The 16,570-nt window shown below is 25.1% G+C and overlaps 2 protein-coding genes across 4 annotated transcripts in view; both read left to right on the top strand.

Moving 5' to 3' along the window:
• The window catches only part of LOC552297 (low density lipoprotein receptor adapter protein 1-B), an 86,136-nt gene extending 74,581 nt beyond the window's left edge, over positions 1-11,555 (top strand). For both annotated transcript variants that reach the window (XM_006557258.3, XM_006557257.3), the window contains exons 2-6: positions 1,698-1,891; positions 5,560-5,672; positions 7,592-7,833; positions 9,858-10,018; positions 10,811-11,555. In XM_006557258.3, the coding sequence (XP_006557321.2) occupies positions 1,698-1,891; positions 5,560-5,672; positions 7,592-7,833; positions 9,858-10,018; positions 10,811-10,996 (896 nt within the window). In that variant the 3' untranslated portion in view covers positions 10,997-11,555. The remainder of the gene's footprint in view (positions 1-1,697; positions 1,892-5,559; positions 5,673-7,591; positions 7,834-9,857; positions 10,019-10,810) is intronic.
• Positions 11,556-15,101: 3,546 nt separating this feature from the next.
• LOC411365 (beta-1,4-N-acetylgalactosaminyltransferase bre-4) overlaps positions 15,102-16,570 on the top strand; it is a 99,904-nt gene continuing 98,435 nt past the window's right edge. For both annotated transcript variants that reach the window (XM_006557256.3, XM_006557255.3), the window contains exon 1: positions 15,102-15,662. The gene's annotated coding sequence lies outside the window, so the exon portion shown is untranslated. The remainder of the gene's footprint in view (positions 15,663-16,570) is intronic.

The raw sequence follows: 16,570 nt of genomic DNA, 5'->3' as shown, positions 1-16,570 counted from the left end.
TTTTCTTTTTTTCATTTGAAGAATCTTTAAATTTTAGATACATTTCTTATCGAACACCTATATATATATAATAAGAATGAGAACATAATGGCCTTAACCCAAGTCTCAATCAGAGTTTGATTCAGGTCAGGTTTCAGGACTTTGCATTTCCTTCCCAAAGTTAGTTTGCATCGACCAACTACTAATTTCAAAGTCGTAGCTATTATCGTGTTCATTTTGTCTAATTTATGAGAGAAGTCATTTAATACCATTATTCATAATTTTGTATTTAAATTTTATTTTATAAATAAATATACAATAACTTTGTTTAAAAGAATATTAAGATGTATTTATTATTTTTGTATGAAATCTAATTTATATTGTTATTATTTGTGTCAATCAGTATTATTAGTTTATTTATCACTATTCTGTGATAGTTTGTCTTGATTTTTTACAAACTTTGAGATAATTAAATGTATAATATATAATATGAAATAATATGATTACTAAATAAAATAAATTCTAATAATTTTTGTCACATCATGAATGAAGTGTGTGATATGATACAAATGTGACAGTTCTCTTATTAATCTCTACTCTATTTAAATGTGTATACAAGAACATAATATGAAAGCATTGAATTCTTTCAACATTTCTTTTATACAATTTCCCAAAGATAAATTTCGCTAAATATAATTTTAACAAAATTTAATTTATTACACAACACGCAATAATGTTTGGACACGCACCAGACATTATTGCTTCATTATATTTATTTATTATAACGTTATTGAATTTATTGTTTTTTTTTTATAATATATCAAAGCATCCATTAACAGAAACATAAATTTTATTAATATTGCATGATCGATAAATAAATTGAATAATGAAATTTAACGTTGTTAAAAAAATATTCCAACACGACAATTTACTGTGCTGTGCAACAAACAAATTGCATTTCGTTGATTATTTCGTTAATGTAAAATTTATGTAATCTCAATGTCCAAATATTTTTGCGGCATTATATTTCTCCGTTATTCAATTTATCGTTCGTATGCGCAAGAACCACACACAAATAATCGAATTTTTCTTTCCATTAAATATAAATGCTTTGATATATTAAAATTAAAAAATAAAAAAATTCAATTATTATAAAAATACATACGATAAAACGTTAATATATTCGTAATCGATCACCATTGAGGAAAATTGATTCCAAAGAAACAGGATCATTCTTCACTCTATCTTCGTTCTTAAATGAACCTAAATCTGTCTAAATAAACTTTGACACGTTACACAAGAAAAATTAGAAAAAATTCCCAGAGATATCGATTTTCGAGGAGCTTAAACAACAATAAAAAAAATAACAACACATAAAAAAATGTATATACATTTAGCAAGGAGTAGACAGACAATTAAAACAGTGATGCAAATAAAAATGTTGAATACAAAAATGAAAAAACCATGTATCATAAAACATTTTTTTTAAAAAAGATCCAATAAAAAATTCTCATGATTTTATTATTAATTAACATTCTGAGAAAATTTTTGTTTCAATCTCCGAGATTCAATTTTCGAAAGGAAAATATTTCAATAGAATTATTTTCAACAGGATAACGTATAATGTTTCGAAATTCAAACAAATTAGTAACGAGTTTATTAACGATAGTTTGCAATATTGTCGAAGTGCAGGTTGATGTAACGATATTAAATTACAGAACTATGCGAGGAATGGGCTCTGGCGAATAGTCGCGAGTGCGTGGAGGGCGGAAGTTCAGCGAGCACGACGCACGATGAACCTGAGGACGTGTCGGAGGCCAGGTTCACCCTCAAATATTTGGGCAGCACCCTCGTCGAGACCCCCTCGAGCGAAGAAGCTACTGCAGAAGCCATCAAGACTGTCATTACGATGGTACGTGCACGCCTTTTACGATTCTTTTACGATCGTTTATATCTAATCTTTCTAACACGTGTCGATGAAGATTCGAAATCGTTAGAATTGGCGAATCGAAATGGCGGATTTCGTATATAGAAATGCAATTATATTTTATTGCGATTATTAGAATCATGTGGTATTTATTCTCGTGAAATAAGTTTATATAGTTATAATTATTTATAAATATTTATGCTCTATTTCGATGCTTTATATATATAATTAATGCTTGTGGAAAGATATAATTTAAATATTTGAATATATTTATTACGCTTCCTTCAATTTTTATATGAAATTATAATGCAAGAGTATAATTTTTTTCCTAACAAGAAAGATATTGAGAAAATTAATTTTTTCTTAAAAATATTTAAAATTACACTAATTAGAAGATGGTTAAATTAAAGAATTTTTCAATTTAATACAGGAGGAAAAAAAAAAAGAAAATTTTCGAATATTAATTTCCAAGAGATTCAACTTAACTCTTGTCGAGTTAACAAAGACATTTTTCCAACAATGCCTAAAATTGCGTATAAATCTCTTCACCGAGTAACTTAAGCCGCAGCTATCTCGTTAGTCGCTCGATGAAATAAATTGCAACGCTTAATAACATCGATTAACGTTCCCAGTCTGACAGCTAGAACTTATGGTTAAAAAACTCTATAAAAAATCAATAACTTCGCTTCATAAATCTGAACCAATGACATTATGAATTTCACCTTTGATATAATCCTTTATCTATCAACGTTTCAACGGATATTTAAAAAAGTTAATTAAACCCTTCTATGAAATCGATTTATTAATTATTCTATCGCGACTGAATAATCTGATATTAAATCTAATAGATTTAACAAGCTTATTTTAACGTGATAATTTTGCTTTTGACGAAGAATAAATTTTATCTTCATTGAGTAATAATTTCAATTGATTTTGAATCGTTCAACATGCAAACGTGTTTTTGCACAAACTTAAGGAGACTTAAATATTGTAGAAGCAAGGGAGACTTACATTCAAATTTTCTAAGATATTCGCGATTTTCACGATTGTTGCAAATTGCAAGTTCGCTCGCGAATATTTCAAGAAATAAAATTAAAATTTTCCTTTGTATATTATTTCTATAATTATCCAATAAAGTTTCTTTCGTTAAACGAAATATCATTTCTCCAATGAGTGCATAAACTTCAAAGAAGGACGAAATTAAATTAAATGATATTTCAGAATATGAGAATCATAGAGATGCCTCTTCTAGAGACATTCTAAAACGAAGATGTAGATATAATAGAATAAGACGCTACAATATGATGGATCATAAATATATGATCCATAATTCATGATACAAATAACGTTAAGAAGAAATAAAATGAAAGTATAAGATAATATTTTTCATATACTATATAAGAAATTAGCTAATTTAAAAAATTGATTTATTTAAAAAACAAAGAATTATGAATTATTTTGTATTAGATAAGTGTATTATAGATTGAAATTGTAAATCCATCGATAAAGAATGAAATTATGCTGTTTTAGATGTAAAGTTATTTTAACATTGGAAAGATACATTGAAAAATAGATTGTGACGTATAATTTATATCGATTGAACCATTTTGTAATTCCAAATAATTTTTTTTAAATCTTATTTTGTTTTATTTGTATGATGGTTATAATGATATTAAAGTAAAAATCTCTTCCAATTACAATCTTTATTTTTATCAAATAGCAAATAGAATTCTAAAATTCTAGAGAAGTAAAAAATATTTCAAGAAATAAAATAAGATTACAAGTTGTAAAACAAGAAATGGGTAAAATAAAATTCACTTATTCGAGTCAAGTTCCAAAAGTATTTTGTTATTTGATAAGGTGAAATTCCTGAGAATTTTGGAATTCTCGAACGTGTGGGGAATCTCGAGAATGTTCTTGAAAATTACGAAAAGCTGAATTATGTTCCAGGTCTAGCTAGACTGTCTTTAAAACATAGAATCAATACAACATTTCTTGTGCTAATTCGTCGATTTTGAAAATTTTAAATTGTTAATAAATAATTTTTTTCTTTTTTAAAAATTGAAATAAGACATGAAAATTACTTTATCAACAAAAATGACTTTTTCCCCATTTTTATTAATGTTGTTATTATGTAAAACAAAATTATATGAAAAAAAAAATATTTTTATATACAAATTTGAAATAAAATTTTATATTCTATTAAATATATTTTATAAAATTATTTCAAATTTATTTTATACTTGATATTCTATCTTTTAATTTTTATTATTTTGAAAATTAAAGATTGAAATTAGAAGAATTCTTCAGAGCAATGGGTTTCTGATGTTTGCATATAATTTATGGTTTATATGATACTCTAATATTAATGTAATTATTAATATATTAATATATCAATAATTAATAAATAGAATTATATATTATTATTTATTAATATTATTAATAGTATAATTAAAATTCTATATTATATTAACATAAATTAATAAATTAACATTATATAATAATATTGGTATTTCTATTAACTAATATTGATTAGTTAATAATCTATTCTATTTGTAATTTGCAAGAGTTTCTCTTAATATTTAAAAAATAAATTGAAAATGTAAATATAAATCAAATATATAAATCAAAGATAATTTGTGTATTTATAAAATTTCTCTATCCAAAAAAAGTTAATTTTAAATTTTCAAGTTATCGTATGTGTTTTAATTATAAATGATCTTATAATAATCAAAATAAAATATTGCAAACTATTCTTTTAGAAAGAAATGAAGATATTGATCTTGGGTTATATTTTTATATTCTTCTAATATGCAATAAATTTTTTAGAGAGAATTATTAGGAAAAAATTGATCTATTTAATTCTTTTTCTACACGACTATTTTTTTTCACACAATTTTGAAATAATAATACAATTTGAAAAAAGTAATTCTATTCTCATTTATTATTTACACATATATTTACATATATTTTTTAAAATTTTTTTTTCTTAAATATTTTTAATGTTAAAATATTGATATTTGATCAATTTTGTTAAAAAAATTTCCATTATAATATTATTTAGAATGATACATACATGTACTTGAAACTTGATTGAATTTTGAAGAATTCAAATGTCTATTTTAACAACACGGTATTTTTTTTTCAAATAAATATTTAAAAAAAATATCCTATCAAAATTAAAATACATTTTTATTCAATGATTTTCATACCTTTCGTTTGAAAATAATTCATCGTATTGTCCATATCGGATTTTCATCTAGAATCAGTTTTTTCGTATGCATTTTATTCTTTTTTTTTTCAGTTTTCATTTACACAATTTTTTTTTTTTACCCAATCTACCGTATAAATAAAGAATTATATCTGTTTTTCAAATTTCTATACGCACACGATACTACAAAACTACTGCAATTTTTTAATCTCAGCATCAATTATTTTCTCAACGTTACAAAATAATATTATAAAATTTACATTTAAAATTCAAGTCAGACCAGTGAAATATTGATCCATCAATTTACTAACAATTTTAAATTTCGAAACATATCTTATCTCTTAATCGAAGAATATTTCAAAAATTAAAGACTGATCAATCGTTTCCTTCTCTCATTTTAACCAGAAAATTCTTAACAATATTTTTTTTCTCTCTTCAATAGGCGAAAGCAAGCGGCAAAAAGCTGCAACGAGTTTCTCTAGCCGTGAGTTTAAAGGGTATTAGAATGACGGATCTTGCCACGGAAGAAGATCAGCTCCAGGTATCTATATACAGGTAAGCACGAAACGAGTGCTCCATGAACATATTCCAAGTATTTCTTGCTTTGTGAAACACACGCACACACACACACACGCATACACACACACGTGTCAGTCAACGATTGGAGAGCCCGTAATCGGACGAAACCGGATTTGTTGGTTCTGGCCTGTTGTACATTTCCCTCCGCGTCAGCCAACATAATATCCGATATTCGGGCTAAAATGTATTCGAAATATCACGCAGCGGCGACGAGCAAACGTTACATGATTCGATTCTGGAATATTATTCCCTTTCGTTAATTCGAAACTATGATTTGCAACGAATGGATCGTTCGATGATATTCCGATTTCGTGTTGGGATGAAAAATCCGTAGTTTCCATCCATTCTTTTTTTCCCCTCCCTCTTTGCGGTGTAGTTACCTCTTTCAAAGTTGGAAATAATCAGAAATTTCTGTTTCTGTTTTTTTTTTTTTTTTTTTTTTTTATAATTTCGAACATTTTACCACAAAAGAATTACATTTTTATTGGAAAGAAATTATTAGGAATGATATTGTTGAATTATATATTGTTGTTTTATTATTTTTTTTTTCGTACGATTATGATTGTAAAAAGCAAATATTTTTGTTGTTTTTAAATATTCTTAAATGGTGAATTATTTAAAAATTTTTAATCTCGAATATTTTATGATCAATTTTTCAATCGAAATTTTTTTGGAATAATGAATGAATTATTGAATATAATATTTTTGTATACATAAAATGAAAAAATTATTTTAAAAATTCATCATGTATTAACTTGTTCGAAACAATGCTATTGAATGTTATGGTAATATTATTATTTTTTTTATATACGATTAATATATATATTTAAAAAATAACAAAGTATCTTTTTATTATTTATGAACCATAAAGGAAAAAAAGAAAAGGGAAACGTGACAACGATATGAGCTATATATTTCCTTAATCACGTGATATCCTCCAGTTTCAGTAATCCAATATAATACACTGACGCTTTTAATGTCACTTTAATTAACCCGTGGTTCGTATAAACGACCGTAATTCAAATATAATTAAAATGTAAAATGTATAATGTATAATGTTGTTTCGATTCATGCGTGCGTAATTTCACGCGAGAAAGATTTATTTAATTCGTTGTAATTTCATATTTTTATCTTTTGAAAAATCTATTTTCTTCTTCTTCTTGTTTTTTTTTTTTTTTTCAAGCACTTGGATAAAAGCGCTTCACTTTATCATTCGGGATTCAAATTGAACGTTAAAAAAACTTGTATTTTTGTACTTGTTAATTTCGTACAATTCAATTTATATTCTTTTGAAGCATATCTTCTTTATTGTAATTTTCGTAGTAAAAATAATTGCATATTCATACTTTTGAATAACAGTTTTATAATTTTTCAACATTTGCGTTTCATGTTTTTTGTCAAAATGTTTAATTGCAACAATTATAAAACAATATATTGTTTTAATATTAGATGTTTAGATTGGATTATTTATTTCGTATTAATAAATTTTTATTGAAGAGAGAGTATAAAAGTAAAATTTAATGAGAAATTTTAATTTTTTTTTTATTTTATATATACATATATTATATAAATATACAATGGAGTGAGAAAAAAGTTGAAATTTCGAAGTTATTTTTTAATAATCATAAAAATTTGCCTTTGTCATATGCCATAAATATACACAAAAAATAGTTTCTGTTAATTAAATTTAAAAATACTATAAACGTTTTTTAAGTTTTAATTATTTTATTTTTAAACTTGTTTCTTGATTTTTTAATTTTTCTGAGAATAAAATTTATTATAAAACATTTATTTATCGTTAAAAATCATAAATGAGAAAAAAAAAACGAAATTGTTCCCATCTTAATATAGAATTCTTGTAAAAAATCATTAATCGTGAATGTAATTCTTTTCAGAATTTCATATTGTTCGGCGGATGCAGCTCATGATCACGTGTTCGCGTTTATCGCAACAAATTTGAATGAAACTATGGAGTGTCACGCGTTTCTCTGTCCCAAAAGAAAAATGGCGCAAACGGTGACGTTAACGGTCGCTCAAGCCTTTAACACGGCTTACGAAGCTTGGCAACTGTCCCAATCCGATCCTAGGATTCATCACACTCAGGATAAAAGTCCCTCGTTAACTGATGATACGAACGGTGGGTAAATTATTTTCCATCCCAATTTACAGATCAATCGAAATACTTGGTTTAAAATTAAAAGAAAAAAAGTCCAAAGAGATTTCTTTATAAGAAAAATTTGAAATTTCTCAAAACTGAAATTTATTCTTGTGCTTAGATTTAAAATTAATTAAAATTCAAGATCGAGAAAAATAGATTAGATATTATTTATATAAAGAATTATTTCAAATATATATTTTTATATTAATTCGAACAAATATTATTTTGAAAATTATTTTATTTAATTATTGATATAATTAGAATAAGATTTTTAGCTAATTGTTGTATTAAAACTTGTATCTCCTCATTTTGATTTATTATCTTTTATTTTTCTTGATCTAAACATAAAACTAAATAGCATGAAATTATATTTTGAAATTATGTTTATTTCAAACAAAAATAAAATATAGAAATTCAATCTCGAAAAATATATCCAATTTCAGAAATCGAAGTTCATTTAATTAAAAAAAAATAAAAAAAGTACTCTGAATTTCGAGAATTTAGATTATTCTTTCGATCTATGAAACTCTTTCATCAATTATGTTTAACAATTTCAAAACCGGATCTCTAATACATAAAATTACTAGCAATTTTTCTTTTCTCCCTTCTCTTTTCTACAAATTAATCCTTTAAATTAATCAATTCGTTAAGTAAGAGATAATTGAAAGGCGAATTATGGACTTTAATAAGTGAAGAAAGAAAGGTAGCTTTAATCTTGAACCATTTGATCTGTGGTAAAAGTCGACGTTGTCCGTGAGATGGAATATACATCTGTGTAGTTGTGCACTTAACTCCCCGAGAGTGCGGATATTGCGGAGGGTTATTCGCGGAAGGTTACGAGTGCACCCTAGGAAATTGTCCGGTAATATTGGACCTCGTACACATCGAACTACAACACTATCGAAAACTGGAACAATTATACAACTCGCGTGCTCTCTTCATTTGTGCAAACATTGTTGTGCACGGTTCCCTTCGAGGGAAACAAATTAGCTGTAATTATTCGTGGCATATTTTTTTTTAAATTAATAATTAAAATTTCACTCGTTACTATGCGAAATTTTATTCTCCTGTTAATTGTAATATAATTTACCGTTGCGTATTCCATTCAGAATGTAATTTATGAATTTTTAATCAATTTTTTATTTTGATTATCAATGATATGTGCGTAAAAAGATGTGTATATAGGAAAAATGTTGAAAGAAATATTAAGAAAAGTGAAATATTCCCATAAGCAAATACTATTTTATTAAATTTGAAAGGAATCTCTATTTATATTTGATATGAATAAAATATTTAAATGAAAATATAACTTGAAAATTTTTTTTTATTTTATATATATGATCTTAGATCGTAATAATTAAATGTTATTAAAGTTAAAATATAAAAGAATTTATCTTAACATAAATTAATCTTATTAATCTCATCTTGAGTTTAATTATAGATTAATCATATTTCATACATAATATAATTATATAAATAATATGTACAATCACGTGTAAAAAATATTTAATTCAAAATATGTCATTTTTTAATATAATTACTGAGAAATTTCAATGAGAAATTTTTATGTAGCTATAAATATTTATTTCTATTTTGCATTTCAAAAATCCTTTTCTCCAGCTCTGTATTAACGCTTCGCATTGCATTGATTAAGTAAATACGTGTATATTTTTTTACTAGTCTCTCGAAACGTGAGTATCGATTTAATGATGCATCTGTAATTAACAAACGACTGTTTAGAATTACGAGATGACTCGAACCTACCAATTAGCAACAAATGAGAAATCAGTGTTCATTTGCAAGGGTTCTACTTCTGCATCACACAGATTTATGAATATTGGTGTATACGTGGGTCGATAATGAAAGTGTATCGTAGAGATGCGAAAAGAGTATCGTTTCGTGATTCGTGCAAAACGAGATTTGATCATTTATTTATATTCTTTTTCTTGCACGCTATCCAATTCTTCATCGATGCGAAATTAATTTTTAATTTCTTTCCTTAGAAAATAACGAGAAGAAAAAGAGCGAAGGAGGTGCGAAGAAGACTGTGAATAAAGTTAACGAACAGAATAAAGACAGTGGCCAACAACGTAACGCGAATGACGCACCAAAAAATCTTTTGATCGATTTATCGAATGAGAGTAAAGCAGCTGGAAATTCATGGGTACGTAATTTCAATTTACAATTAGATCTTGATTAATGCGAATTATATATTCCACGAATTAATCGTACAATTGCATTACTCGAATATTTGAAGTACGGCGATTAGTTCCAATTTAATGAAACATGAAAACTCTTGGAAATATATTTTTACACATTTATTGACATTTTAACCGATTATCGTCTGTGTCATGAGAAAATTATTGCATAAGAGATATAATGTTAGAGCTAGAATGTTAATATATCTGTGAAATATCTTTAGAGATTTTTCAATTTTAAATAAACCAAAATAAACTTAAAAATTGCGTTTGTTTTAACTTCTAAAAGAGTCTTCAAAAATGAGACAAATATTTATATATTAATTATCCTATACATATAATATAATATAATATAAGAAAATATTTAAGATTAATATGTAATAATATTTGAATATAACAATATTATAGCTATGAAAAATTTAAATTATAATTTAAATTTAACATATACATAATTTGTAATCTTTTTTTAATTTAAATCCATATAGAAAGATTTTCTTTATTTTTCTATTTTTTATAAGAAGAACATTTACATTTAAAATTTTATGGATTATGTAATCTGCAAAATGTACAATAAAAAAAACTGTTTTAAATAATGAGAAGATTTCCTACTTCATTAATTGAATTTTGATTTATAATTGTAATGGTAGTCGCATTACTTAAATTCTTATTAATCAAGAACTAGTATTATATCAATGTACATTAATTAATTATCAAATACACAATTTTCCAATATTTTTCTAATCTACAATATTTTTTAGGTTTGCTTCGAAGACGAAGATGGTAAAAAGGTACAAAAGAAGAGTAACTCGACTAGTATCCCTATGACGACTTTAAGACATACCACGACATCTGCATCACACCACGTTGTACCGAGGTCAACGACAGGTTTCAAAATACAAAACGCTTGGGGTGAATCAAGATCCGTAGATTTGATGTGCTCGTAGCAGGCGTAGCCTTCGGCCGATAGCTTCCGAGATGTGCCATTAATCACTGGTCTCTGGAAGTATCTATCGAATAACGGCCAACCGAAGAAAGCCAAGCAATAGACTAATTATTATATCGTCGAACTTATGATATCATTTTTAAACTGATCAATCGAATCACTGGAATATGCGTTTTTCCGACAAAATTACGAGATAAACAAGGTGCTAATTGTGATCACTTTTAAATCGCTCGACTAATTTTTAATATCGATATTTTATTGAGTATCATAGAAGAAAATCGACGAAGAAAAAAATATGGTGATTCTTTTTATGATGACTTTTTCATCCACTTAATATCTTCGAAGAACAATTGATATCGAGCGGTGCTCGGGAAGGATTGATGATTCAACAAAAAGAGGGTTTTTTTTTTTCTTAATTTCGTGTATAAGAAGTGGGAACAATTTTTGAAATCCCTTTTAGGATTGATCCGTGCCAATTCGTTCAAACATATCGTATACAATTTCATATTACTTTTATATTGCTGATACGCGTGTACATTAATAAATAAATTTTTACTATATTTTATTTTTAATTATATATGTTAAAAATCATTCTCTTTTTTAAACAATTTTACATGAAAATCAAAGATAGTTGAGAAAACGATAAATCAAAACAAATATAATTTTTTGTTACGTAGTTATAGTATCGAATTATATTTGTTGTTAAATAGCTGGGCTATTACTTAATCGAATTTAAAATTAATTTTTTAAATTCGTTTCTTTTTGCGGGAAAAATATTTAGAACATAGATTTATAATTACGTAATAACAGAGGATATAATAATATTAATAAAAATTACTAATATTATTCCTTTAATATTATCGCTTGTTACACTGTAATTTTTAAAAGAGAAATATGTTACAACGATGATTTTTGTTTATGAAATATCTTTTTTCTTTGGAAATATCTTTAGAATGACAAATAAATAAGAATCGATTTTATCCTTCCGAAATACATAAATAGATACTATCAGCAAAATGATCTTAATTAAATTAATGAAATAATAATAAAATAACGTAATTTGCTATTAGAAACATGCATTGGTGCATATATTATAAAAAAATATGTATATCCATACAACATGTTTATTGTCAAAATTTGTATAATAATTTACATCGAATTTACATTGCGCTATTCAGTGTGAATATATCTAAATAATACATACATTTATCCATGATAACTTTACTTATGATACTTCATTTGCAAATATAATTATAGATATGTATAATTGCTACCAATTTATATTTTAAAGCGTTAAAATCGTTATCATTAAGATGCTAAAAGCTTTTAAAAAGAACTGTTTTTGCCTCTATATAGATATAATATCCATATTAGTTTATGTATATTGGTTTTTTTAAATACACGTTATATTCCCGACATATAAAAATTTTTATTTTCGAATATTAGTGTTTAACTATTATAATGTTGCATTATATACATGTATATATGAAAGTTTATTGTCCATTAGTTGATGTAGTGGGCTATTTTCGTAGAAAAAATAGATGTATAGATAAAATGATATTGTACAATCATTATCATCGTTAATATTCATGTTTTTATTTGTGATAAGAATATCAATTTATAATTTAGACATTCAGACTGTGACACATTTCATTTTCGAAAATATGAATCGAATAAGAAAAGGAATTTGTAATTATTGTAATTGTCATTTTATTAACTTTTTTACAAAGATGTATGAGAGAGTAATCAAAGGACTTGAATCTTATTTCGTTTGTAAAAATTAATGACAATTTTGTACGATTATTTTGTATAATGATAATACAAAAAAACTCGATACGATGTATTTTTAAAGTTGCAAAACGTTTGTGCAACATCGCTTAATATCACTAAGTGTTTAAATATAAGTATACGTTAAATATACACATACATATCTATTTGTGCTTTATCATTAAATAATACTCGTATATTCCTTATCTCTTTGTTTTTAATAATAATAACCGAAAGAAATTTTACATGTATATATTCTTTGCATGATTTTATAAGAATATATTAGATACTTATGCATACTTTTATTGATTCTATTTTTTTATAAGAAATTTTTTTTATTTTCAGAGATACCTTAAAGATGGCGGCAGATATCAGTTTTAGAAATAAACTATTATAAATAAATAACTAATAACTTTTTTAATCAAATAAATTTCGTTAAATTATTCAATTTTTTATAAATTATTTAAAATTTTATTATTAAAATATTTGCATTATGCATGATAATGCAATTATATCATTACCATTAGATGCGTATTCAAAATAAATCCTTTGTTTTAAACTATATTAAATTATATTAAAAAACAATTTAATTTGTTAATAAGAAATATTGTTCGAGATATTAAAATTGTATTAAATTATATATATATACATATTTGTATAATATATACAAGGTTTTTTTTTCAAAAGAAACATAAAAGAAATTATAATCAATCTTAATTATATTCTAAATATAATTGTTCAAAATTGTTCAAATTATTATGATTCAACAATGACTTTTGTAAAATTTAGAATGAGATAAGTTAAAACAACTCGCATAGTCATAAATACTATGTAATTTAGTAACATTCATACATTAGCGGATTATTCAAAACATATAACTAAGCTATGATGAAGCAAAGAAAAGGATAATACAGAAATGTTTTGAGGTTATTCTATAGAAGATAAGGAAACAGACATGTTTCGAATAGAGACGAAGAAAAAAGTCGAAAGCTCAGCAATGAGAACGAGAGTACAAATGCAAGTTATACAAATGAAAGAGTTGTCCAAAAGATGAAATAGACTATTCTTTAGTATAACTATATATATATATATTTAAGCGTTTGATTTTCCAGATGTCCTAAATACGAACTTTCTATCAATCAATCTTTTCAAAATCAAACTTAATTTTTTCCCAAAATTTATAACTTTTAAACCAAGAAGTATTTACAATATTTGATTTTTTAATAAAATTAATACATTTAACTAATTCAAAATAATAAACTTTAATATTCTTCTTGCAAGAACTTTTAGTTAATTCACAATGTTGAACTTATTTCAAACTAATTACTAACCTTAAATGTCGTAATTAGGAAGGTAAACATTTTCGACTTTACTTAATAGCCTGGGAATAATTTACTGCTCTTGCGCCAACTATTTTAGTGAAGATAGGTTACGAAGTCGAGAACGAACGAACATAAATTCAAAGATGCGAACATAGTTGAAAATTAATATTTCATAACACTAATGAAAAACTGAGTTTGCTAAAAGATGATTAACACGAGTGTAAGAACAAAAGAAAAGAAAAATATAATAGATAAATCAGTATATACATATATGTATATTATATTGTATATTACAATATACTTTGACTTAAGTTTTTGATTATTACATTATCATTCGTTAAAAATTAAAAGAACTATTTAAAATATTTAATTAAAAAAAGTATTAAAATTGTTTAAATAAAATGTACAAACTATTATGTTCATGAATTATTGATCAAGATTAAATAGAGAAGGTTAAGAAAATGAAAAGATAAAATATTTAATATCAATAGAAATATGAAATAATTTTTTAGAATTAGAACATTTTAGAATTTTTTTAATAGTTTTTTTATCACTTAAGTATTTTCTGAACAGTTTATAGAATTCACGTCCAATCAATATAAATTAAAATGCACTTTATTCTACTTAATCCTTTCATCTTTTTAAATTTTTAATGAAATGAAGTTGTCGACAATTTGTAAACACAATATATCGATTCCAATCAATATTAAAATACATATATTAATTTGAAAGTAACAATATTTAGTATAAGTAAACTTACTGAATCATAGAACAAAATGTCTTCTTTCTTGGATTTTGCATCTTTTTTCTTTAAATTTATTAATATTTTTTAATATTATCATATATATAATTTATTAATATTTACACAATTATTTTCGCGCTGTAAAATCCCTTTCTATTTAACTATCAAAAAATATCGGCAGATGTCGCGTCGGGTGCTTTTAAGAGAAGTAGTCAACATGGCGTCTTCGAACAGTAACAAACCGCGTTCGTGTCTTTGACAGAAAGTTACTAGCATTGCCGCACGTAGGCGCTGTAGAACAAGTATCTGTCTCCGTGAGAGCTTTTTTTCAAGGATGTTTGCGATAAAGAGCTTTGGGACTGGAGATTCGCGTCTTTTTCGATTCTCTAAGTTTCCCGCGGGATCATCTAACAGCAGTAAAGGTGATCGGTTAATAGACAGTGACATCCTTCTGTTTTATATGTCATCTTGCCATTTATCCCGCAAGGACAGTGTCTGTTTTACCGTGCGATCGTGCTTCTGAGAAGGAATAAAGAGAGCGTGCTCCTGCAAACTGTTCGTGTATAGTGCAAATAGTTCGTCCTTTAGGATGACAATGTTTGTAAAGAGATATCAATACAATCACATGATTGTTTGCCATTTATTCGATCATAATTCGGCAAAAAATTAATAACTTGTCGATGACATAATGCGTGAAATAACGAGGAAATTCAATTGCAATTTTAATACTCATAGGCCTACAATCTGATACGAATCACGGAAGCTGTATCTCTTCGTACAAATTGAAAATAAGAAAAAATCAAGGAATTCGTAACAACTGGAAGCAGCAAACAATTGTAAGTATTTTGCAATTATATAAACAAAAAATATACGAAATTGACAAAAGATTTCAATCGCATTTTTAAATATTTTTTCTATTCATTCACTCACGTGGCAGTTGACAGTGAAAGGACTTATGATGCGGCAAAAATGACAATATTTCATAATTTTGTTTAAATGTTAAACGCAAATGCGTCATATACATACGTATTTTTTTTCAATTTTTCACGTGGTTTAAATTTTGAATAGCAATATGTAAATGAATGTTTTCAAAGATTTATATCTACACACAAAATTCTATATTCCAGTGTTAAACAAATATTTATGAATGATAAAACAAAAATATTAAATATAAAATATAATTTTAATTCTGTAGAATTCGTTTTTTTTAAATATTGTTTTATTGAATTGGAAATTCGTTGCCATAATGCTACAATTGTAAAAAAAAATGTAATAATATATAAATATTGTAATATTATTATAAATATTGTTTAATATCATTATCATATATTTCGAAAAATTGATATATAATAGAATGGAATATATATTATATTTTATATAATATATATTTTAAATAATATATAACTATTTTTTCTTGCATGATGCAAAATCTTATGTTTGAAATATTTTTAACATTACAAGGCGTAAATTATCACTAAAGAGATTAGCAACGAATATGATAAATATAATATAAATATATTACAGACCTTCGAGATATTAAAAGTGAAATCTTTTGTTAGACACGTACTATTACGTATTATTATAATAATGTTCTTTGCTCACTATTCTTTATCAATGCAATTTTTTTAATACAATCATTTTTATAACGCCGCTATTATATTCTTCTATAAAGACCTGGAATTGTCTAAATGTAATTATTTTAATTTAAAATATTTTCATCCATTAAAGTTAAAATTTAATCGAA

This window comes from Apis mellifera, linkage group LG3 (genome assembly GCF_003254395.2).
Source record: "Apis mellifera strain DH4 linkage group LG3, Amel_HAv3.1, whole genome shotgun sequence".
NCBI classification, from domain to species: domain Eukaryota; kingdom Metazoa; phylum Arthropoda; class Insecta; order Hymenoptera; family Apidae; genus Apis; species Apis mellifera.
This window is presented reverse-complemented; position numbering and strand designations above follow the sequence as displayed.